The sequence below is a fragment of the Alosa sapidissima genome, chromosome 12, assembly GCF_018492685.1.
Source record: "Alosa sapidissima isolate fAloSap1 chromosome 12, fAloSap1.pri, whole genome shotgun sequence".
In the NCBI taxonomy this organism is placed as follows: domain Eukaryota; kingdom Metazoa; phylum Chordata; class Actinopteri; order Clupeiformes; family Clupeidae; genus Alosa; species Alosa sapidissima.
Window position 1 is genome coordinate 25624854 of NC_055968.1, and position 26355 is coordinate 25651208.

Below are 26355 nucleotides of genomic sequence, written 5' to 3' on the forward strand. Positions count from 1 at the left end.
CCTAAGCTACAGGTAGGATTATAAGGTAGGCCTATTTACAACATAAATTGTCAATAGGCTATGCTGGCGACACAAATAAAATCTCCTTTGGAAACCAATGGCTTACGCCTTACAGTATCAAGCGGACTTAAACTGTCATATCGTGGCGAAAAGTTGTAATAACATTCACGCAGCTCCATGAGTCAAGGAAAGCGCGAATGAAGTAGCCACTTCTAAATGGGACCCACTACACAGTAGCTTAAGGTGTTTTGCTAAAGCAGCCATAATGAAATGAAGGTGTCATTGTTTGGATACTTCACACACACGTGCTTTTTAATTTCACAGACTACAACTACCAAGCTGTAATCAAAGCACATCGATTCCCCTCTCACACCCTGCACGCACTTAAAACAAAATAAACAGGCGTCTCAGTCTCACACATGTATAGGCAAAACTGTATCAGACCGGTGTAACGTTGGTAAATCTTCCATTGCACAGAATGATTTTGTAGCACGTGCAATAAATGACAGTCGAAAGATACAAACAGTGCTGCTATACATTTGCTTGGTATAACCGCATGTATAGTTTTCTACAAATGCAATAAATCAAATGCCTCCATCACTCAACCAACGCTAACGGTAACATTACCTAGGTCCTTATTGATATTACAAGATTAACGTACCTCCAGTAAAAACCAAGCATGTCCGATAAACATCCTCAGATTTATTTCGGCTTCAAGAAGAAATGGGAATTACACTTCATGTGAACATCGTCCTATCCTTATTAGATGTTCGCTGCGGTAAATTACAGTCCTTGTATGAAGAGTCCATTGTTTTTTCCAACCCACTTTTAACTTCCAACAAAATTACGTCTCACTGCAACGATGCGCCATCTAGTGGACAAACGACTACTTCTCGCCAATACTGAAAATGCAGCCATGATGATGATGATGAATATTTATTTTGGCTTTCTTTTAATCCTACTGATTTTCATTTTTTACCGGGGGGGGGCAAATCACAAATGAGTGATAATGAGCCAGGTTGATGTGGGCCCTTGAGACCAACATACCATAAAAGATTCACAGAGAACTGTGTCTGCCCTACCCTCCTTTCGGGGGGTCCAGTCCAGCGGGGGGGCTGCAGATGAAAACGAAAAATGACGGTTCCATGCTATCCATGTGGGGGTACATGCCCACCAAGTTTTGTGTACCCCGGTCTTTCAGTGTCCCGGGAATCCTTGTTGGTGTACGTCACTAAATGTACACATAAATTATTTTATTGTAAGGCCCCCCATGAACGAAAGTACACAGAACTTGGCATGCATTCAGAGGGTGTCATAATGATCCTACACTTTTAATTTCGTGCAGTTTTGACCTTGTCAGCCAGAGATATTGAGATGAAAACACCTAATTTTTTGCTTTTTAATTTTTAACTAGGTGGCGCTATACATGAAATAAGTGGTAATGGGATGGGTTGACATGCCCCCTTAAGACCAACATACATAAAAAAGGTGGACCTCCTAGGCCCTACGGTTATCGAGATATTCACAGAAAACTGTCTCCGGCCACCTACAGGCCAGTTGGTGTATAGTAACATAAATTAATTTATTGTGTGGCCCCCCATGAACGGAATTCCACAAAACTTGGCGTGCATACAGAGGGTGTCATAATGATCCTACAATTCCAATTTCGTGCAGTTTTGACTATGTTAGGTCACAGATACCTTCAATTACAACACCTCATTTTTACTTTTTTGTGTTTACCTAGGTGGCGCTATACATGAAATGAGTGGTTATGGAATGGGTTGACATGGCCCCTTGAGATCAACATACAAAAAAAAAATGGTCCTCCTAAACCCTACAGTTTTCGAGATATTCACAGAAAACTGTGTCTGCCCTACCCTCCTTTCGGGGGTCCAGTCCAGCGGGGGGGCTACAGATCAAAACGAAAAACGATGGTTCCATGCTATCCATGTGGGGTTACATGCCCACCAAGTTTCGTGTACCCCGGTCTTTCAGTGTCCCGGGACTCATTGACGGAAATTTGGGCATGCGAAAAAAAAAAAAAAAAAAAAAAAAATTCTGACTAAACCTATATGACCGCCGCTTCGCTGCGCGGCGGTCATAATAAGCAGTCATGGCTGTAATGTCTTGTTGACATCTAAAATAACTAAAACTCAGGGATCCCGTGTGGTTTATTAGACTCTCACGTTATCAACTGGCTTGATCTCTGTTGTTTCGTAGCCTACATAAATTAGTAGGCCTAGGCTACTAAATGCACCAGCACCATCTACAGGAAACTCCATTTATAATAGTGTTGGCTGTAATCGAAAAAATGAAAGCAACATTGAATCAATTTTTGCTGCCAGCTCCTGTCTTGCATAGGCTGCAGCATTAAAAAGACTATTAAAAACTCCTTCGCCCTCTGGCTGCTCTGACATGGTGCTAATTAGTGCTAATTACAAAGTTAACAGTTAACAGGTGCTATGTGATTTGATGATTTGAACAACAACACGCTCTTCTCCGCCTAAAGTGGGATGCGGACCTAATTTGCATTGCAATACAGATATCTCTAACGTCATTTCGCCTAGTCAAAACTCTAATTCAAGATATCTATAATTACATTTTGAATAGGCAGAATGAAAGTTATATATGTATGAATGAAAGATATCTCCAATTTCAGATATCTCTAATCAAAACTCATTCAAGATATCTATAACTTGATAATAGATATCTACAATCAAATTATGACTATCCCTAACTCCAGTTTGAGATATCTACAATGTCATTTTGACTAGTCAAAATTCCATTTACAGATATCTACAATGTCATTTCGCCTAGTCAAAACTTAATTCAAGATATCTGAAAAGGAACATGTAGATATCTTGAATTGAGGTGAATTAAAGATATCTTCAACTGGAGTTATGACTAGTCAGAATCAAATTGTAGATATCTCTAACTGGAATTACAGATATCTACAATTCAATTGCAGATATCCGTAATTTACATAGTGGATATCTGCAACTGAATTGTAGATATCAGTAATGATAAACCCCATAGAAATGAATGGCAAATGTGGCGTCATTTGTCCTAGGAAGAATGTCTTTGTGGATATCTGAAATGACAATTATGGATAGGAAGAATTCAATTGCGGATATCTAAAATGTTCGTTTTGACTAGGCAAAACTGAATTACAGATATCTGCAATACATATCCAGTCTAGCGGGAAAATGTTAAAATCGCTTGCCATACATGTCTGCCTTTATAGGCTGCAGGATATTTCAAGGGAAATGCCTATGCCAAGGTCTCCAGTCAGAATGAAAGATAGTGAAGACATTTTTTCAAAATATTCCATAGAATTTCATGCATGTAGATAAGCTATAGCCGACAGTTCAATCTGACACTAAGTTTGTTATAGTGTTGACAATGATGTGACTGTCATCACATCACTGAAGCTGATAACAGCTGCTTAACAGAAACAAGTAATAGCAGATGCACAGATAAATGAACATTTTATTAATCAAAATGATTTTGGATAAATAATTGTTTACAAAACAATAACAGTACAACTGAACTGAAATTCTTGGATTCATGGCATCCGTTGTGCACCTTGAGTGTTCCCATGGAATCCCACTAGGGGGGAAAAAATCACATGACATGGATATCAGAGTAGCTTCCCTATTGCACAAAGGTAACTTCAACCTTGTCTAATACACAAGTGATAACAATTCCCCTATGAATGGCATGCATCTTCTGTGGCTGATATGGTATTCCCTTTATTGCAGCATTTACCTCTCTGGAAATCTTTATAGTGTTTTTGGATTGTCAGATCCAACATGCTGTCAGAGTATCTGATTCCATTTGGTAGATGAAATTGACATTGCTTATTGTTCACCAAATCTGGCCTGTTACAATACATTAAAGGCAGAAACAGGAAGAAACACATATCATTACACTAAACAAATGGTAGGAATATGTTTCACACAGTTAAAACATGTAAGAATGTGCCACATAACACAAAAAAGCAATGCAAAGTTCATGTTGAGTTACAAGCCTACCTGTGTGAATTTTGAGGCCAAGAGTAATGTCTGATGTCCTCTTTGTGGGGCATCACTTCAGGAGAGTGTTGAATGCATGGCTTTCCTGTATGTGATGCCATATCAGTTCCATCACTGAGGCCTCCTTTATTTCCAAGCATCTGATGATTTTGAAAATAATACAAGCTGTCCACCTGTGGGTTATTAAAGGAGAATTCCGGTGTGATATTGACCTAAAGTGTATCGAAACATGATACCGAGTGTGAACGTATGTCTCATAGCCCATCTCGGCTTGTCCCCCGCACTCCAAAATCTGGCGCTAGTTAGCCGATGCTACCAACATCTTTTTCAATAGTGGTGCTTCGGCATCGGGCTAGCCATGCAAATAAATCACTGTTTTACACCCATTTACGAGGCTCAATGTATCTCCACACTTCATTGGTAGACTTCCGAGGGCCCTGACATTTAAAACCAGACATTGAGAACTTTGAAAAAGCACTGGTAGTTTACTTACAAGACGATTTATACAGACAGTATCTTCACGAAGTTTAGCGTTTGCAGCCATCTTGAATTTAGTCACGATAAGTCGAGCAACGAGTAAGAATGAACAGCTATGATAAGGGATCAGATTCCAAAAATAATTCAGTGGAAATGCATGGATTCCAGTTGCTGCTACTGGAAGAAACTGGAATCCATGCATTTCCACTGAATTATTTTTGGAATCTGATCCCTTATCATACCTGTTCATTCTTACTCGTTGCTCGACTTATCGTGACTAAATTCAAGATGGCTGCAAACGTTAAACTTCGTGAAGATACTGTCTGTATAAATCCTCTTGTAAGTAAACTACCAGTGCTTTTTCAAAGTTCTCAATGTCTCGTTTTAAATGTCAGGGCCCTAGGAAGTCTACCAATGAAGTGTGGAGATACATTGAGCCTCGTAAATGGGTGTAAAACAGTGATTTATTTGCATGGCTAGCCCGATGCCGAAGCACCACTACTGAAAAAGTTGTTGGTAGCATCGGCTAACTAGCGCCAGATTTTGGAGTGCAGGGGACAAGTCGAGATGGGCTATGAGACATACGTTCACACTCGGTATCATGTTTCGATACACTTTAGGTCAATATCACACCGGAATTCTCCTTTAAGAAATAGTTAATTTAGAAAGAGAATGGTGCCAAAATGTCAAGTAGAAGGGGTTCAGTGCACACTTGAACTTGAGCCCTAAGTATGTGATGTGCTTTAATGTAATTTATCATACCAGTTTCCCAGCCCTTCTCTCCCACTCTTGGCTCTGTTCCTGTACCTTCATCCAATCCCACCTCTTCTGGTTATCTTTTTCTTCATGGTCTCTCAGGACTGTGTTAATATTTCCCCTAAGTTCCATGAACTCTTTTAGTAAGCTATTCAGACTTAGTAGTAAAGGCCTCTCCCCCATGTCCAGTTCAGGTGTTTGTCTGCTCCCATGCATATCATGTTGCAGGATGTTCTGCCTCCTCTTGCTCAGATTATCCATATTATAACATTGGCTGTCACCCTGTGTCCTAGCACCCTGCCTGTAACATATGGCAGGTAGGGCATTGTGTTCAACAACTGGTAAAAAAAGCACTATTAAAAAGTTTTTTTTTTAATTAGCGGAAAGAAGAACACGCAAACTCAAACAATGGTGAGCAATAGATTTGATTTCACCCCTTTAAATCTACTCTGGATAGTTCCTTTTTGTTTTAATTCAACGATTCACTTCAGTGCTGTGCTTTGGTATTGGTTCATAAATATACAGTATAATTATACATTGACTAAAGTAATAAAATTGTTAGGCTTTCAGTCTGTTAAAGGAACCGTATGTAAGAAATTTATTTCAATTAATCATAAAATGGCCCTGATATGTCACTAGACATTAAGAAATCATGTTAATTTCAAATACTTCTATCACTGACAACAGTAGTCCGACCAGGATATTGTCATTTAAAAAGTGAAGTTGCAGCCCTCAACTGATGTTGATGTTGTCATAATGTGTTTTGGCCTGATACACCACCCTCCACCTATCTAATCACAGTCAGTAGTGTTTCGGCATCCGTGTTGCCAGCTCTGCCAGTCAGTGGGCAGGGGGAGGGGATACACTGCTCTACAGTAATTTAAATGTGACTGCAGTACCAGTTTTGGCCACAATCTTACATACGGTTCCTTTAAAAGTGACACAAGTATATCTGGGTATATCAGGTGGATGGTTAAATTAAAGTTTTTTTTTTAATAAACTTACCTCTAGACTATAGTCGTATATTGTATAAAGCCTACCTTGCTTCCTGCATAGGGTTTTGTACATGTTCTTCATATTTAACTGATCCTACAAGGTTCTCTCTGGTTTGTAGTTGCTCTTGGAGTAACTTCTTAGTTAAATCCAAAACTAAGAATAGAATGGTAGCTTACGTATTATATGTGTGTAATAATAAATTATTATAAAAAATAACAGCGGTTCTGTAACTGCAATGACAATGAGCAGCATGAAATATACCCTATAACTGCATTGCATCATTCATAACTCACCTTCATTTTGCAGGTTTTGCTGATGTATGGCCTGTTTCTCCATTTTACTTGTGAGCTGTTCAATTTCCTCTTTGTGCATAGACTCAGCTCTGCTCAATGCATGTTGCAAAATGTCCACCTGTCTTTTGTAATGCTCTAAACTAATTTCCATCTCAGGTACTCTTTTCCACAGTTCCTCTGAGGCTCCAAGAGATTCTGACATTTTCTGTAGGGACTCTTGGTGTTCCATGTTCTGTTCCTGCAAAAACTTGAGTTGGAAGAGTTGCATCTTCTGTGGTAGGATTAAGTTTGAATTGTTGATACCACACTGAGCAGAGCGAATTGACTGGTTTAGCTCTTGAACAATGTTCTGGTGTTTTTGCTGAACATCACTCAGTTCCCTCTTCAAACTTTCAATTTCAGACAGCAGAGTGGCATGGTTCAATGAAACAGAGTATGGCTGCTGGTCACTCTGAGCAAGAAAATTGCTAAGCATAAGCACCATGTATCACTACTGACCTCAGCTGCTATAAGCTAAAGCTTGTGTTTAGCAAAAATAGAACATTTTTTTTATAGGTACACTTACTGTGGTTTTCTTCAAATGTATGTCTCCATTACACGCATAGAGTGAGGACCCAGATGGCTGAATATGGTTCTCCTGCCTGGCCTGTTTATGATGGCCAGAACTGAGAGCCTCTGTTAGGTTCTGGATGCGAGATGCTTCAGAGACCACATTATCTAACAGGGGCTAGTTGACAGGTCATATGCTTTAAAGCAACATCAATGACATTTTCATCTTCCTAAGACGAGCTTAGTCTAAACACAGGTCTAGGTGCAGGATAGGCTAAAGCAGTGGTTCTCTAAATGATAAAGTTGTTATTTAGCATTTTAAAATTCATATACTGTATACTGCTGCTTGGCTTGGCTTATTTGCCAGCTACGAACATGGAGAAATGATTGTCAGCCCATGTTGTCAGGTGATGCAAAATGTTGTCAAAAGATCAAGTTACACACCTGCCAGAAAACACAGGATATGAACTTCGCCACAACATAATCATAGACTGTATGTATAGAACATAATAATTTCTACGATTATGACGGGGTCCTTGGGAAATGTTCTGCCCCCCACTAGGGATCCTTTGAACCAAAACATTTTTGATCCTGAGCAAAATTAGCCTCAAACCATGGCTTACCTTCACTGTTGGACAAAAAGCTCTCATGTCCATCTTAGTCCCCTCAAAACAATGTCATCATATCCGTCAGATGTTGTATGTTTTAACGTAGGCTATGTTTGGATAACAATCAACGTTAGCCTACCCTGTTTTGTTTTGTTTCGTTTGTTGCTTTCTACTGGGCCTAGAATTCTATGTAGGCTAGGCGATCTCGATAAGTTAGCCTGGGCCTACTTGCTTCTGCTAAGGCTAGGCTATTATATTCTAGACCCTCTGCTTCCAACACCCAGTTCTTTGAAACAAATAAGCAAGATATTTCGGCGGTCCACTCGGATATTATTGACACTTTGTAACCTTAGCCTATTGCTTTGCTAGCGAACTAGAATTCGGAAGCAAAAGTAACCAGTTCAATGTAACATTGGAAACCAAATAGAATGGAAAAGATGCTGATGTCATGGTACACGCATTAGGCCCTAAGATCAAAGATCCTTGATTACTCTGCTTTAACCCTCTCTGCTAAGATAGCCTAAGATCATATTAAAGCGCTATGCAAGCCCTCTTTTATGGCCTAAGAATGATCTTAAACAGTGACTTGCATTCATTAACTTAATTCTGTCATAACGCCAAAGCAATAAGAAGTAGAAGACCTAGAAGCCTGCACATTTTGGATTTGATAACCTTTTGATGTGGTATTATAGCCTTCCCCTAGCGTCTGAATTTGTTAACTGTATACATGGTTCAGTCTTTGTATGTTGATTTTTTTTTTGGTAGTATTGTAATAATTTGTAGGCCTACTAGGCTATGTATGTTGATGTACCAAGGTATATTCATAAATAACAAAAAATATTATAAAGCTCTCCGCTCCATCTTTGCCCTAGGCTAACAGTAGATTTGAAAGCAGGAACACAGGCCTATTTAAGATTCAGAGCAAAAATGGGTGAAAATGTAAACATATGAGGCATAAACAGCAAGCCGTTAGACACCAAACTTTTTTATTTTCTTTATTTACTCCCATTCTGAAAGTCTTCACGCACACACACTCAACACACACCACACTTCATCTTTGTTGATAAACACACGGATGTTTCTATACACATACACTAAAGATTCATATTTTGATATGCATATTATATTCATTTTAAATCATGCTATGTCTCTTTATTCAAACGACTTCCCTTCAGAGAGGACACGCAGCATTTGACCGAACATAGGCTACACGAATACAGCTAAACGGTCGGAAGAATACGCTATGGATACATTTGCATGTAGACCTACTATAAATCTCCCGTCAACTTCTGTGAAACACCATACAAAGAAACAGCTCCTGTGTACACACAATAAATATAGCTGCATCTCATAACATCTGGTAATATATTGTACAGTCCAGAATGTAGATCAAAAGCATTTCTTGCAAGCAACTTGCAAAAAAATAAAAATCAAATAAATCAAATAAAAATAATATTCTCCCATCCAAATGGAAAATATATTTATATATCTATATATATGTATTTATATACCTATGTACACATTCTCAGGAAAACCATTATAAAGGAATAGGATAAAAAGATGACAAATGAATACAATATCACAAAACCAAAAGGTCTAAAGAAACAATCATAAGGCAATGAAAATTAAATTTTATGTCAGAACTGTTTTTATCTTTTTTTGACAAATATATTGCTGCTACTGTCCCCTGTTATAATGTATTAACAGCAATTGACTGGCCACTGCACATGATCAATGATCTGTATTGTACATTGCTTCGACAAGATTCCCTCCTGCACGCAAACACACACTCATTTAAACCCAATCAATCACACGCACGCACTCACACACACGCACAATAAATAAATGTAACAAAGAGGAGAGACACAATTTACATCAAGGCCATGTGAATGTACATCTTTAAATTACGTATTAGATAAGGACCATTAATGCAAAAAAGCCTTCTCGGTCTTTCAAAACGATTGTATGGACATTTTTTTCAGACATAAAACATGATAAAGTGCTGTCTGAAAGCAGCTAGGAATATGGGGCACACACACCCTAAACATGGAGCATGTTAGGAAACTATGTTAGGGGTATTTGGCCTTAAAAAATGATCTGGTCTTGGACCCGTCAGCAGGAGCACATGTTCGATCACCTCCTCAAACTGAATTACATCTCTCTGTACAGTGAAGCTTTATCTGTTAAAATACTTAAAATAACAAAAGCCCACATAATTGATTCAGGAATACAAAACTTCACTGTGACATGTCTACTGATTAATATTATTGTTCCAGCAAATGTATTAACATTCTTGAAATTAAGCCACTATGAGGAATTTAGTCAGATTAGCTGTCTTGGAAGACTCTTCAAAGTAACATCTGATAAGGACTGATTTGCTCTCTAAACATGATTAAAGTTAGTGTACTTTAGTTTACATAAGAACTAGACTGTTTTTTTTTTTACATTTTAGTTAAATAACGCATAATGGAACTCTAGGAAAACCAGAAGAACTATATGTGGTACTAGATTGTTAGTTTAGTGCCTACCCAGTAGGATTTTGCCACCTCCTCAGGTAAATAGCTTTTCATCAAGTAGAAAAAGGCCCAGGCTTAAAAACAACCTTTGATTTCAGCTTTCCTACATGTAAAGTGAAACACACATCACCTTCACAGTAATATCTGAAAAGTGCACAAATAAAGAAAAAACAATCAATCGTACAAAAAAAAAAATCATTCACTGTGATATGGGTCAAATACACATACGTGGAGTGTCAGCTGATGGGAGGAACCATTACATAGAAATCCATACATTACAAATGGAGACAAATAGGGAGGACACTAAAAAAATTCCCCTCTGATTTTAAGTCACAGAGTAGGCCGTGACCCCGTAGAAACTGGACACAGGGGCGGACACTAAGAGTGTGAGTGAGATTTGTCCTGGTGCCGTCGCAGGTGGGTCTGTACACAGATGACTCCTCCTGTAGGCTGGGAGGAAAAAACCCGGCCGAGTCTTCATCAGCAGTCTCATTACTGTCAGGGGGAAGCAGGGAGATAACAGTAAGAGCCCAGCCCTGCTCCACAGCATACGAGTTTCAATGTTTAAGATTATATGAGGACATACTAATTAGGAGGCAAGTGATGGCAATGACCTCTCAGATTGTCACAAGACTAGTAATGCTTTCTCATGCGCACTGTAGCGATTGGATGAGGAGATGTCTCCTTGATTTATACTGAGCTAGCGAGGGCCAAAGATGAGGGTTTGAATTAAGTCACCACATACAGTACAGGGCAGATCATTTAGAGCAGAAATTCACATTGAACTGACAGTAACCACATTTAAATGTAAAACATTACCCAAGGTGAAGGTGAAAAAAAAAAAAAAAAAAATTCTGTTTCTTATTAAGAGCTCATATAAATGCAGTTCATTTTATTGGTTTGATTAAAAATCAATCAGACCAGACTAAAGAAAAAATCATCTTAACCTGAAACTTGAAAGTATCCTCAGATAAGATACTTATGTCTGAAAAACCATCGTACCCATTTTACATTCTTACGTGTTACTGAGGCTGTCAGACCAATAACTCTGGGCATAAATACGGGTCAAATATGAAAAGAAATGTGTTGAAGAAACAAATCTGGTCATTATACATGGTTAATTGACCTATACTTATACACTATGATCAATATCTCTCTTTCGTTTGAAACCTTAATCAATATGGAGACTTCAAGCATAGGAATTTACATGCAAACACAACATGACTGCGAGAGCAATAGAAACCATACGCAAACAAAATATACAAAGCCGCCAATGCTGGCTTGTAATGTATCACGCAGTCAAGCCGGCGTGCAACAGAGGTGGACTGAAAAGGGTGGAGATGGCCCCCACATGCGCTGTGTCTCACACTTACGGTCTGGCTCTCCCCCTCCCCATCGGCCAGGCTCTCTGGCTCGCCGCCATAGTGCAGCGGAGAGTACACCCAGGTCCTGTCCTCCGGCTGAAGTTACGGCAGGCAAACAGCAGAGGGCACCACACAAAGCAAGCCGTCGATGCACACGGAAAGAGAGAGAGAGAGAGAGAGAGAGAGAGAGAGAGAGGCAGCACAGGCAGGCAAAGAGGAGGAGGGGGAGAGAAAGTGAAGAGAAGACAAGGCAGGAGGAGAAGAACATTAGAAATGCAGCAAGGGGACAAGATGAGGGAGTGTGGGGGGGTCAGGTTCGGGAGACACAGAGAGAGACAGAACAAGAGCTCGGAGGGCATACTGCTATGATCAAATCAAAGACAAAAACACCACTGACACTTCTTCATGCATTCAGATTGATTCAAGGTTGGGAGTTCTAGAGGCCTATACGGGAGGATTGCTCTGTGGCATGACATCTTCAGACCCCGTCTTGTCTTATAGCAAGTGGGGGTGAGTTCAAGCAGGACAGGAGAGTGTGACGGGGAGTTGTGTGGCTGCAGCCAGGAAAGGAGACAAATTAAGTGGGCAGGAGAGAAAGGTGCCAGGACAGCCACAGCAAAGGGACTACAAACTGCACCCTCCCTAAACACACACGCCTACAGGAGTCCATTAAGTTCTCAATGGGAGCTCTGTGTTCAGCTCCAAGGGTGACGGGCTCTGGAGGCAGGAGGATAGGAAAAAAAAGACCCTCTATACACGTCTTTGTGAGGGCTTTTCATCTACTATACAAACACCAGTCCAATGGACAAATAGATGTCTTACAAGCTGATGTGAATAGAGCAACACTGAGGTTCAGCCCACCAATTTCACACCAAAGAAAGAGGTAGGGCAAGAGGAGACTTCCTACCTTACTTGTCTCCATCTTGTCTGCGTTTTGTGACACTTTGGCTAATTTCTACAGTTCTGGGGGTTACTACAACAGGAAGGATAACTTTTTACACCATGTTAACTTATAGTTCTTTCTGTTGTCTTTACAGCAAAATCTAGATTTAAAGATGGAGTCCGCAATTCTTGTGAAAGGTCATTGATATTATATTTGAACAGCCAATCTAATTACACCCCTCCCTTCCAGAGGCATGTTTGTTTGGAATTGTTTATTGCTCGGTTCAGCCCACTATGTTTGTGTACTATTTACAGAAACCAGGCCTGTGTGTGAACACTAGCATTTTTTAAGTGCACATACTGAACACACAGGTTGAGGACTGCGAGGAGCAATGCAATTTGACAAAAATAATATTACATATTACATTAGAATTGCAGACTGCAGCTTTAATTCAACTCTGACTGACCCATGCTAACTGCAAATGGCACACATTCTGAAAAAACATTGGTAGCTACTACCTGTCAGTTTGGTAGCTACTACCTATCAGTTTTCTGATATGTAAGGGGGGGACTATTTGAATGCAACTAGAGCAGCACACTGAAATGCCTGTGGGACTTACACTCCAGCACAGAATAGAGACTGGCCGTGGTGCTAGAGACGACACCTGCAGACAACCGTCTGAAAACTGAGAGCACAGCCAGGGTGGAAGGATGGAGAGGGGGAAAGAGAGACAGAGAGAAAGAGAGAGAAATAAGGAAAGAAAAAGAATGGCACAGACCACTGGAATGAAGATGGCATGGATGGCAGGAGATGACATCTGTTTTCCAGTCATATGCAATGCCAACTGCGAAATGAGTGACTGATAGTGATGTGCTCCAAAGGGGCATGATGGAGAGATGAGGAGTCTCTCCCAGACACCACCACTGTACCCAAGTAGGGAGGTAACCAGTAGTTTACAAACAGCAACCTTAATAAGGCCCTTGTGATTACCACTGTAGAAAGACAAACTGTGTGATGTGTTGCTGGGTGGCTGGCTTGTGTTAAAACGAGCGTAATGTTTGATTAAAGGGCACATTAAAGCCTAGCGTGGTCCAACTACAGCCCTGCCTGCTGCGCCTCAGCTGGCTCTTCTCTCTGGGCTGTGTGAGCGGAGCTAGAGTGTCCCCGGCGTGTGGTGCGCGGCGACGGAGATGATGATGTAGTGCAAGGTGGCGGAGGCTGAATAATTCAGATGGGACCTGATGCTGGCACAGTACGCCACCTCCCCTCTCTGGAGAGAGCAGAGGGGCAGAGAGCAGTCCAGGCACATGTTAGTGCAAAAACCTCCACACAACCAACTCCATCTCCCCACTCAAACAGGGCACAGTTGCTTATGAAGTGCCAATAACTACATTTTACTAAACAAGGATGATCATCTCCCTTATCAACTTTCAACCTATGTCAATGGAGGCACTCACACATACACACACTTTTGTGGTCATAAGTGACCCACTGGACCCATCTTTACCTCTACCTTCTTATTCAGGTCAGTTTATAGCCTGCAAAGGAAGGTGTCAAATCAGGACCATAAAATGCTTTTAGCCTCTACCCTCATCATTGGCCCTATTCAACACATAAATTAGCCCATGAGTAAGACATTACCCCCACACACGCAAACACACATACACAGATCACTCCAATCCATCCCACGCTGTTCAACCAAATTACCACTAGTTATAGCAAGAAGTGAAAAACATAATGACCCAACCCAAGCAGAAGTCTTATTCTATTTTTAGCCAGATCACAGCAGGGCATGCAAGACAATTACCACACTGACGCAGACAGGAGAAAAGCAACACACACACACACACATAACGCATGCACACACAGTCTCATAAACAGAGCATGTTGACTGCATGCTGTGAGTTCAAGGGAGGAGGTGTCATCAGTCTGCTCCCCGTCGTCTCAGAAAGTCCGTCTCAGGGAGCGCAGCCAGGGCCAGAGGAGTCTATCTCTGTGAGCTCGGCGCTGTGCTGGGTGTCAGCTTTAACTCGTAATCTCAAAGTGAGATCCGAGCCCCGGCGATCTGGTGACAGGGACTGAGACGACACAAGAGGCAGACTGGGCCACTCGACTAATCACACACACACATACACACACATACACACACACACACACACACGGCACTCGCATTCTGATCTCAGCTCGCTCACCCTTCCCAGTTACACGCTGGCCTCTCCGCTGGGTTTCTGTGGGGCAACGTACAGTTACAGTAGCCCATCCCTTCTGAGCATCTGACACAGACTCTTACAGTGAGGCTACACCGGCGGGCGCGTAACTGAAGCGTTCCGTTCGTGGAGCATCTGCTGCAATAATTAGCTTCCACTATAATCAATGGAACTGGCTACACCAGGCGTGATAGCGACACGTGATAGCGACACGAAAAATGAGACCAGTCTTCTAAAACTGTTTTTACGTTCCGCGAACAGAGTGCTTCGGTTATGTGCCTGGTGCAGCCCCGGTCTTACTCTACTAGTGACAATGACAGCTTTCCAGCTCTGTCGTCTCAGTCATTTCGTTCTGTTGTCAGTTCTGTTATGTATGGCCATACAATGATATGGTGACAGAGAGTGACTGTGTGTATGAGAAACACGTATGAGATGGAATGTATGGGGGGGGGGGGTTTCCACAGAGGCTATACTTGGTCTTGGGACCTTCTTGTTCATTTCTAAAAGCAGGGCTGGAGGCTTATCTCACCGGCCGCTTCTCTTATTTCAGGACTTGGAAAGAGAAAGAACAGGATGCTTACGAAGTAGATGTCTGTGATTGGCACGTCCTCGTCTTCGTCTATGGAAGCCCTGCTGGGACACCCGGACGTCTGGCTGGCCTGGTCGGACTCCACCATCACCTTGGGACTGGCAGGGATGGGGGAGGCAGAGGCGGCAGCAGCAGAGGCCTCTGGCACCTCACTGCATGAGACAGAGAGAGAGAGAGAGAGAGAGAGAGAGAGAGAGAGAGAGAGAGAGAGAGAGAGAGAGAGAGAGAGAGAGACACACACATACACACACACACAGCATCAGTGAGCTGTCATCAGAACCACTCAGGGTAGCCACTCTGACCCAGCCGACCTCTCTCTCTCCCCCTGTCTGTCTGTCTGCTCTCAGAAAGAGCACTCCAGATTGTGCATAAGAAATAGCTAGCCCTGGGCTGAGACTCCCTGAATGCAAACTATTTGGTGTAATTACTCTGAGGTGGGAAGCGTCTGGCTGAGAGAGGGAATGGAAATGCTGCCAAAGTCACTCTTGCATTGAGTCCAGCGGATTAATTCCTCCTCCTGTTTCTAGAACGGGTGCTGAAAATCCAATGGAGTGATGCAAAACATGGAGTGTGTGTGTGTGTGTGTGTGTGTGTGTGTGGGGGGGGGGGGGGGGGGGGCCTTTTTGGATAAAACTGTGCCACTGCTTCACCTGTTTGTTGTTAAAAGAGGAGAGAACGTGGCACAGATTTGGATTTGTAGGGTCAGGGTTTCAGACATACAGACCTCTTTAACAACCTGCCACTGTCTGGAATATGATGATAATTATTATCATCACCATAACTAATCTTATCCAATCTGCTTGCTCAGTTTATTCAGCTTAGCTCATATTATAAAGTCTGTCTGCACAATCCTTCGCAAGGCCTTGTTGGCAAACTTCTGATTGGCTGGGGCTGCTGGCATGAAGGAATTGCCAGTCAGAGTATTGCTGCAGCCAATAGATTAATTCAATTAATTTCTACTTACAATTAATACATTTTGGGATTATTGTCCTTTGAAACAGCAGTACCCGTCACTTTATATTGCACCCTTGTATCTTAAAAGCACCAATTACCGACCCTTCTAAAACAACGATGTTTTTTAATACTTCAAAATAACATTTGATAAATGAACCCGCAGCCTTACGCAGCCTTAAACACTGTTTACAGCTCTTCGAGTCACGGTAAAATGTAATTTTTGGTACATAGCTAATTTAGATACACTTATGGTGTGGGTGCTTGCGTTTCTTTAGGAATCCGCTGTCTTGGTTTGTATAGAAATGAATATTAAGTGACACATACACGTAAGAGGTCGGAAATACGGGACGGTTAGTAATAGGTAACGTTCCGATATAACTGGACATACAGTACATGCCTACTGAACTATAAAAATTATGAGCTCTTTACTTTTCCCCCGACCCAGCAGGCAGATCCAGTAGGTGAGATTTCTTCGAGAGGGAGCTTACAGGACCAGATGGCCGATTTCCCGACTCCCGCTCAGGCTGTGGCTCTTCCCCAAATAAAGCCCTTTTTACCATATGTTTGGTCACCCCTCAGCCACCCTGACCCACTTCTCCCCCGCATTACCGATTTTTAAAAACCACCACCCCCCCCCCCCCCCCCCGAAAAAGGTCATCATCTCGCCCATTCACTCTTAACCTAATTACGGTCAACGCTCTGCAGTGGGTCAATACTAAAGACATTACAAAGCATCTCTGCCAATCGGCAAATGGGGCTCCGGCTCGGCGCGCGCTGGATTAGAGGATATTAACTTACGAGAAACAAAAGGGGACACGGGTCATAACAGGCGCATCATTGTCCTGGGCCTGATGTTTTCGGGACAAGCTGCTATATTTAACGTGCTGGCAGGAGTTACAGTCACGCACATTGCCTTGGGTCTGAGACACAGAAAGAGTCTATGTGTGTGTGTGTGTGTGTGTGTGTGTGTGCGCTCTTCTGTCTGAGGGCTGGGGAAGATTGATGTGTTATTATGCATGTCTTGTGAAAGCCTCTGTAATACTGTTTCCAAAGGAAGATATGGATTGCTGCGAGCCACTTTATCTGGAGGATTAATTCTAGGCAGTGCACTGTCTCTCTCTGAATATGAGCTCTTGTGTGTGTGTGTGTGTTGTGTGTTGTGTGTGCGTGTGTATGCAGTTCTTAGTCTGGAGTGTGAGTGTGTAGGAACCACACCTGGTCTCTGGCGAGGGCTGTGGGGCGCTGATGGTCGGCTCACTGTCGTGCCTCTTTACCTCCACCTCCACTGTGATGGTCTGCTGGTCCTCGTCCTGAGTCCTACACACACACACACACACACACACACACACACACACAGCAGTTGAGGCGAGCAGTCACACACAAAACACCGCTAAGAAGGCCTCACACATCTGCTTGCACAGATTACACCTGCAGTGCTCATTCTGGGAAGTAAGCCAGAGAGGGACAAACACTGATAAACAGCCCATTCTCACTGCGCTGCAGGCGCCTTCAGATAGAAGCCTGGAGTAAATAAGTGAACGTAAAAATGCAAGTGGAATTGGTTGTGATAAAGCATGTGGGCTTGTGGAGCAGCTTCCGTTCTCCTTCCACGTACCTGCCCTCGTGGCTCAGGGACTGGGTGTGTCTCCTGCAGAGAAAGTCACACACAGAGAAGGGAAAAAGGGCGTTGAGGTCACCGTCGCATGGAGGCGTGAGTATGCGTGAATGGGGGCGAGTATGCGGGGGGTCAGCAAGCCTGAAAACGGTCAGGGTTTACCTGTAGCGGGGGTGCTCGGAGGTGTCCGACGGGGAGCGTTCTGGAATGGACAGAGAGGTGGTGGAGGAGAGGGTGGTGGCGATAGATGCCGTGGTGGCCTCTTCGAACGACGGCGGGGTGCAGGGCAGGAGGTCTGGCCGGCCTAGAGGAAGGAACCAGAGTCACAGGGGTTAAACGCCAGGGCCAACCACAAACAAGTAATGAGGGTTCTTGTTGTGTAGTAAGATTGCCTTGAGAGAATAATTGTCAAGGGTGGAAAAGCGAAAGGCAAAGCTCAGAAAGCAAATAATGCTCATGTTGTTTCTATCTATAATCTATATACGTCGCACACTAAGCGTACTTTCACTCACATCTTCCTGAACTACACTGATCAGGAATTCCAGCAAGCTTACAGCCCAGCACTCAGAAGCACTAATGCCTAGAACTGGAGAGCTCTGACCTCCTCAAGTAACATAACGGCAGCCATTTGTGCTGGCAACCAAAGCTGTTGGCTTCAGCACACAGACGCACTGGGGGTGTTTTTCATTAGCGGCTAAGCCAGCAGCCAGACACAAGTCCGTTTGTAGTATGGCTACCTTCATCATCCATTGTGGGGAAACTGCGGGCACCTCGTAGGTCGTAGATGTTCTCGTCCCTCTCGGAGGGCAGCTGGCTGGCCGACCATGCCGCCCCGGGGCCTGCGTACTTGGGCACCGTCGTCGTCGTCAAGGACACGCGACCCCTCTTTGAGGGTGAGCACTTGAGGGCTGGAGCAGAGAGAGGAAAGGCAGAGAGAGATCATTACTAAACCACTGGAATGCAAGCTTTGACTCCCAACCCCTGAAAAGTGCCCCTGCAGGGAAGGGATGCTCGGCCAACAGAATGAATTCACACGCAATGGAAGTTTCAATTACAAGGAACATTACGAACTAGGTTAAGCTTTAACAGGAGAGTCCATTCAAAAGTGTAAGATCTTACAGAAACACAATTATCAAATCAAAGGTTAAAGTCAATCTTTGTCATTTCCCCCTCACATTCATCAGATGAATCTATAGCATGGCATTACTGGCTGCTTAAGGAGTTAAGACATTGCCTAATGTAGACAAGATGGATACAGTCAGTCTAACTGTCAGATATACTCACAGGAGGTCTTCCTGAAGACTGTGTTGCTCATGAACTTGAAAAAGCGATCTGCATAGAAACCAGGCCGGTGGACAGACACAGTGTCCTGAAAAGACACAAACGGAGAAACTAAAAATCCCAAGGGGGTAGGGCACATAACTTAGTAAGCATAATAAAAATAGATAGAATGCATTGTATAGCACTTTTAAAAAACCCAAGTATGCTGTAGTAAGTCTAGCAATATACTGTAAAATATCAGATGGAAGAGTCTATAGGTTAAATGCAATTTCAAAAATGGAGGGAAAAGCACTGTAGAGTTTGGGGTTTGCCATTATGCAAACCAGGGAGGCAACATCACAAAGAGATGGTTGCCATCACAGTTACAGGGATCATCTTCTATACAACAAGGTGGATGTGCGTCCAAAATAAATGTATAAATAAATAGATAAAATCATGGAATCATAGAAACAGTGAGCCATTTGATTTCTCCTGCAGCTGGCAGCCCGGCTACCACCTGCCCTCACACCAGCGCTTGCGTCATCGGGAGGGTGCGAGGTTGCTCCGTCACCACCAGTGACAAGACGAGAAGCGTGAGGCTATAATAAGACCTGCCAGCTGCTGCTGCTGTGTGTGTGAGAGAGAGTGTGTGAATGAGTGTGTGAGGGGGGACAATGTCTGTGAGCTACAGGTCAGAGTTAGATGTGTGCTAACGGTGCAGAGGAGAGAAGGTGTCTCTCCTCATCGCCAATCAATTACATTCAAGCACAAACAACGGGTCGTTGCAAATTACTCACCTACACATTTAAAGACGCTATCACTCAGAGGATCACTGCCTGTCGCTCACCACCATCTTAGTCACAATCACGGACAGACTCAAACCGCCACTGCACTTTCCACATTTACTTATTACACTGGACGGCTCTTACTAGATCTCTGTGCACAGGGTTATAAACAGGTTAAGGTATGGACAGGATTGTGGCATTGTGACGGCTGCAGGCTGCAGGCCGTTCTTCCTGCTTGTGCGCTCTCTTCTCTCTCTGTCTCCCTTGCAGGTAATTGCTGACGTGGGCGTGGCTAAGGCATTCCCATTACGCTACTAACCAGCAGGTGTATAAAGGGTACACGGTGCACCCCTGGAGGGGGGCTGGGCTGCGTTTGGGCCTTTGGCATTTTGGAGAGCTGCCGTCTTATTCTTTGTTTTTGCATCCACGCACTTACATCTCAACATACTTTTGCTACATGCACCCTTGCGAACATACTGACACTCATTACTGATGAACATAACGTATCATTTAAGTTATTTAATAAATACGTTACAAGTTGGTCCTTTTCTGGTTTGTCCTCCTTTGTTTGACCTCTGTGTCTGTGTTTTAGTCTGTTCTTACTTCAAACATAAATACATGAGGGGAAAGAAAGGCACTGAGGAGATAATCCAGGTCCGAGAGAGAGGGAGAGAATGAGTTAAAGTGAGAGTGAGAATGAAACAGAAAAAGAGCCAAAGGGAGACGGAAAGAGAGAGGAGAGAGAGGATATAGAGAAAGAAAATAAGAGAGAGAGATAGAGAGAGAGAGGAGACAGATAGGAGGCGTGAAAGAGATAGCAGGACTGCCTGTGCCCTCTGTTGAATGATTAAACGAAACCTCTGAGCAGACAGATCAGCCTCCGGACCGTTTGACTTGATGGCCAAAGCATCTGTGCAGGGATTTAGACAGAAAAAAACACAACTAGTGCTGGCGATCGCTGGCATGGCCGAGGCTTTAAATCTTAAAGCACAGACATCCGAGCACCGGTGCGTTACGCAACACATAAGCTGGAGAAAAGACATATTTGCATGATTCCTCTATTAGATGATTTTTGACAGCGATTAGACAGCTCAGACAGGAGTGGAATACGCTAGTGGGGGTTGGGGTGTGGGGTGTGGGGTGTGTGTGTGTGTGTGTGTGGAGGGGGGTGACTTGACTTACCCCGTCGTGAACAAGAGCTTTCCACGTGTGCTCCAATTTCTTGATCAGCCTACAAAACACATGACAGGAGAGGGAGAGAAGAGAGAGTTGGTGAAGGAGTCGACTTTTAAGGACACACTACCTAAAATAACTGGCAGGATGGTAGGAAAGGCGAGGAGGTAGGGAAAAAGGAGAGATTGGATCATTCTGGCAGAGGCTGAATGGACTCTTTCTGCAGGAGGCAAGAGGCTTCGAGTGCACGTGGAACTGCTAGACAGCCAGACGTGACTCACTCACCTGTAAGACTGCAGGATGTCAATTATTCCAACGTAGAGCAGCAAGCGCTCCCCTTTGCCATTGACAGCTGGAATGCCACCCATCCTGCCAGGGGGAAAGAAGACAGCGGCCTTATTTGGGCGAAATGTGTGGAAGCGGATTTAGTCCAAAATAAATCCAATGAATTCTACAAGGCATTCGTTTCCTGGGTTGGTCAACTTTCACATTAGTCAACCCATAACTTCAAGTGGACCAATTTCGACAACTTGGATGCAGAACCCTACATCTAAATAGAATCAGTTCTGTTCTAGGTGCTTGCTGGTTGCAAAGAAATCTACCATATTTGCCTTAGTTTTGACATCCGTAAAAGTGGATAAAGTGATGGTGCCAAAGTATATTTTAGACAAACAGCATATGCGAGAAAGCAGGCTGTTTGTGGGTGACAAGCCCTTGCCTTTGAGGGAGCATGTAAAAGCAAAAGTGAAAAACCCTGGTGTGACAGCAAGCAAGAATGTGTCGTACACCACTGCAAATGTGTGAGGGTGTCTGTAGGGGTGTGTGTGTGTGTGTGAGACTGAAAGCGGTACACACGTGTCCTCCGTGTCGATGGCCTCTCCGCAGGCGGCCCCGCCCTGGATGGACTCCATGGCGGTGGAGTAGAGGGCCTTCTGGGGCAGGGGCCTCTTCTCGTCGCTGGCCGCCTGCGGGCCCTCCACTTGCTGCTCCCGCTTGGCCTGGTCCAGGTTGTGCACCCCCAGCAGCAGGCTGTAGTCCATGATCTTAAAGCTCTCCAGCACCTGGCCCACACCACACCACACCACACACCATCAGACACAGCAGGAGTAGTCTACAACCTCTGAGAGGACTGTTCTACCTGTTCTATCATGAACGGGTCTTAAACACCCTTAAAGAATACTATTTTAAGGGTTCGCTGACTATTGGTTTTATTATCATTTTCAAATGTGGCACCATGAAGATTTTTCATATCAACACATGAATTGAGAATGAGATCTTTAAATTAAATGGATTATACTGTTCTACACAGAAGCCATATTACATTACATTCCTTGATAAATTAATATATACTCAAGCTGGAATCTTCATACCAGTAAAGTAAGAAAACAGGTTTAAACGAGACCGTCTGCTGTGATTTGCGAAAACAACACATGGAAGAGTTTCTCAGTAACATGACGTCCTTCTAGCCCGCTCTGCCAGATTACATCTCCCCGGCTCAGTGTGTTTACTGGGATTAAAGTCTGAAAACACTCAGCAGTCAACAAATTAGCTTTGGTGGATTTTCTACTAGGCCTACGAGAAGCCAATGGGGAGTCTAGATAGTGATAGAGGTAACGTAACACCAAATCCAGATGTAGATGCAGGGATGATGCAGTTGGACCTACTGTCAGAAGTCATGTAGTATAGCTGTGGCAGACCTGACTAGAAGATCACATAAACATTTGCTAAGGGAAACGGTTTATGGCTTTCCGCTCATCCCTACTAGGTTTGGTGAGTTTTCATGAAGTAACAGCTTTGCTTTGGGAGACTGAATCTCATGAGCACAACTTGGGTTATGAGTAAGTTGGTCCAGTCAAGTCCAACAAAATGAGCGCTCACTACCAATGCCCCACCCAAACAAGTCACAATTGAGCAGCAAAAAATTAAACAAGTAGTTGTAAACAAGTTAGGAAGGAGTTAATTCTTAGGATAATTATTGTTGAAATACAACCATTGACTTTGATACTGAACAAAATGTGAAGCTAATGAGTGAATGAATGTATTATTATTCTTGTAATTGTAGGCGGAAGCAGTAACTCACCAAGCAGTCTCTCTGTAGGGTCTTCACCAGGGCGTTGTAGGTGTCTGTGTCCAGCATCAGGCCGTCCTGGAGGTCCTGCATGAAGTCCAGGTCCTTGAAGGTGGGCTTGGACTTCTCCCGTTCCTTCTTGGAGGCTCGTCGCTTGTACGTGGAGCCCTTCAGGTCGTACTTGAGGTGCATGCACACCACACGGGGCAGGATGTTGTTCATGACACACACACGGATGTTCTTGCCACCCGACTGCACACAGTAAAGGCCGTAGAACTTGGGAAGCAGCGTGCGAGGGTTCTGGTTTAGGTTCTGTAGAGGTGGAGATGAACAGAACGTAAATATGACTGCTGCGTGCACATGTATGTGTCTCTGCAAATGCATGTTCCTCAAACCGGTTAACAGAATAGCACACAAACCATAAATCACACCACAAACCAGTAACCTCATGCTAAGTTATTTAGATTCCTCTTGACACCTCTACACCAACAAAAATAACTTTTAAGTGCATCACAATTGCTAGAAACAAAATTAATTAAAGGAGAAAACCGGCGATTTTTCACAGATCTTGAGTTCCTAGGTTGTCACGTTAGAGCTTCCAGGCAGCTACGGTGCTACACTCTCAGTGACCTCGAGAAACGGAGATCTACGTGAAAAATTACCAGATTTCTCCTTTAAGCAAAAAAGTCCATGAATAGTGTAAAATCAGTTAAACCCTGACACCAAAGATGCAAGAGAACAACAACAACAACAAATAACCACAGTGGTTGTCGTGGCGATCATGCTTTCATAAAATATCTCTTCCATGTTAGTTGTTGCACAAACCGAGTTAGGCAGCAAACAACTGCATGTTATAAAGTTATTGCCCTTTGCAACTTACAATCCTATTAGCACAATTACAGAGCAGTCAAGTCTTTATCCACTTAATGTGAGCTGCTTGGCCGAGCCAAACACACACACACACACACACACACATTTCTGGGCCAACAAAAGGCTGTAAACTGATCGTCACATGCACGGAGGACCCTCACTTCAGACACAAAGGGTTGCGCAGGTAAACGGTCGCTCCTACAGGTGAGCCCAGTGTCTGTGGAGGGGAAGGAAGGGGCAGTGCAGCCTCTGCTCACTGGGGAGAGAAGGCCAGAGGACAGAGGGGGAGAGGAGAGGAGAGGAGGAGAGGAGGAGAGGAAGAGAGGAGTGGAGAGGAAGGGGAAAAGAAGGGAGGGATAGAAAGGAGCCTGGAGTCTGGGGACAGAGATCAGACCAGTGGCAATATAAGCAATGGGCAGGAAGGCGAGGGGGGGGGAAGAGTCTCCCTTGAAACGTAAGCACTGTTTATGGGCACACATCACAACTTAAAGAACTAGGAGGACTAGAAACACCATGAGTACTCTAGACCACACCACTGTTTTCGGAGTCCTTCTAGGCTGTGTGTCCGTTCAGGCTTGGATTACTTGCTTGGCTAGACATTGGACTCATTAGAGTTGTGCTGGCAAAGACTGGAGAAGTGGACATATATGGCCATGCGTGCTTCGGAGCAGCAGTTTCAAGTGTGAGAGTGTGTGAGCAAGCCCTGCTGCAGTTCCAGTCTGGTAGCTCAGCCACTTCTCAGAACACAGGGCTGCTTAAGTGTAGTCTGCACTTTCAAAACAAACAAAGAAAATGCTTTCAAAACATACACTATACTGCCACATTAAACCTATTGCATCCAAAAGCTCAAGTCAGTGAATGTTTCCATTTCCAATCCATCTGATAAACTCTGATCACAGCCGATGGCTAAGGGTTAATGAAAGAGTGACGTTGCTGACACTGTTGTTGTCGTTGTTTTAGTGGACTGCTGGGTTCCTTATTTTAGGGGAAGTCTGTTTTCACTGGTGACTTCTGTCACTGGATTTAAAATAAAACAGTTCTCTGTTATCAAGACTGTTTGTGTCACAAGAGGGAAGCAACACCTTTGCTTCCTCCTTCTCCCTTTACATTACACCTTCATAACCCGGTCATGACATTCCACGTCAGACTCCACCACTGTAAAACACATCCAGTACAAAACACACGTCTACACACCTGATGAAACTGATTACAATCTTTCTTTCAATATACATTTAATCGACAACAAAAACATATGATCATACATCTGAATTCATGTCCAAAATAAAACCTCAGTATCCAAGTCGGTGTCAACACATCTCTGTTTTCTGTGGAGAACAAGCCCCTTATTTACAAAGTGCCTGAGTCCGACCCAGTCAACCACTCAATCCATCATCGGAGTAATTACCATCCAGCTGCCAGAAGGGCATCTTGGGACACGGTGACATCAACAATACTCACCATGTAGTAGCCGGGCAGCAGCTTCTGCAGGAACTCCGCCTCCTTGTGCTGGACAGTCTTGACGATGAACTCGTCGTCCTTAGTGACGTAGAAGACGGATCCGCTGGCCCCGGGGTTGGACAGCTCGATCAGCGGCTCGTTGCACAGCGAGTACTGCCAGCACACATAAACACACATCACACACGGTCAGGTGGGGTCAGAGTCCAGTGAGGAAATGACAGGAGTGGAGTCTGATTAGAGCGTAGGGGCTCTGGCACTGGGAGCAGATGCTGCCTGGCTCACACGGCCAGAGGTTCACCAGGTCCCCTGAGGACGAACTCTCACAGTGAGGGAGAAGAGGGCTCTTCCAGAGACTGTTTATGGGACTTTAAGGTCTTAAATTATTCTGGTTCCACTCAGTCTCAACATGAGGGCTGATATGTACAAATAAGCAGACTGATTTGGTTGTTATGAAAGTTCACCACTGGATGAGCATGCACGCACGTACACACACACACAATTTCTCTCTTTATGGATATGTGTATGCTTGTGGACAATCATGTGTGTATGTGTGTGTGTGTGTGTGTGTGTGTGTGTGGAGGAGGGGGTTGTGCATTTACTTGAAAATATGAGCATGGCTGTGTCTCAAAGGGGTTGTAGGAAGCCTACATTACACATGCCATTCTCACACCATCTAACATCGCACATTCACCCACCCACCCACTCGCACACAAACAAAACAAAATTAACAACCTCCTTTCAACCTCCTTTCACTCTTAATGAGAGCCTATGAGGGCGTATGCAAAGACATTTAACATTATAAACCAAGTCTAAATTCAGTTTCACACTTGGTCTGATCATCTTATGCATACGTTGTGTTAACAAACAGGAACTTGGTTCACAGACCCTGCATGTATAATG

General features: G+C 43.6%; 2 protein-coding genes across 8 annotated transcripts in view; both read right to left on the reverse strand.

Annotated features, from left to right (window-relative positions):
* Positions 1–3471: 3471 nt before the first annotated feature.
* LOC121678505 lies at positions 3472–8141 on the reverse strand. 2 transcript variants are annotated; one of them, XM_042058106.1, is made up of 8 exons: positions 7729–8141; positions 7122–7283; positions 6557–6827; positions 6308–6416; positions 5274–5568; positions 4035–4207; positions 3769–3881; positions 3472–3609 (listed from the first exon to the last, which is right to left on the reverse strand). In XM_042058106.1, exons 1-8 carry the CDS (start codon positions 7759–7761, stop codon positions 3566–3568), a joined length of 1200 nt encoding a protein of 399 aa, XP_041914040.1. In that variant the 5' UTR covers positions 7762–8141; the 3' UTR covers positions 3472–3565. The 2 variants fall into 2 exon arrangements, with proteins under 2 accessions (XP_041914040.1, XP_041914039.1); XM_042058105.1 differs by having other exon boundaries at positions 6557–7007; positions 7729–8140.
* A 552-nt stretch (positions 8142–8693) lies between these two features.
* The window catches only part of pip5k1ca (phosphatidylinositol-4-phosphate 5-kinase, type I, gamma a), a 31800-nt gene continuing 14138 nt past the window's right edge, over positions 8694–26355 (reverse strand). The window contains exons 6-18 of one of the 6 annotated variants that reach the window (XM_042057200.1): positions 25456–25608; positions 23140–23439; positions 21915–22120; positions 21345–21428; positions 21069–21117; positions 19126–19210; positions 18612–18749; positions 18004–18145; positions 17842–17874; positions 17442–17543; positions 15265–15424; positions 11603–11689; positions 8694–10724 (exon numbers count right to left, since the gene is read on the reverse strand). In XM_042057200.1, coding sequence (XP_041913134.1) covers positions 10722–10724; positions 11603–11689; positions 15265–15424; positions 17442–17543; positions 17842–17874; positions 18004–18145; positions 18612–18749; positions 19126–19210; positions 21069–21117; positions 21345–21428; positions 21915–22120; positions 23140–23439; positions 25456–25608 — 1542 coding nt within the window. In that variant the 3' untranslated portion in view covers positions 8694–10721. Of the gene's footprint in view, positions 10725–11602; positions 14705–15264; positions 15425–17441; positions 17544–17841; positions 17875–18003; positions 18146–18578; positions 18750–19125; positions 19211–21068; positions 21118–21344; positions 21429–21914; positions 22121–23139; positions 23440–25455; positions 25609–26355 lie in introns of those variants that run through there. The other 5 variants (XM_042057199.1, XM_042057203.1, XM_042057201.1 and 2 more) reach the window with 5 other exon arrangements.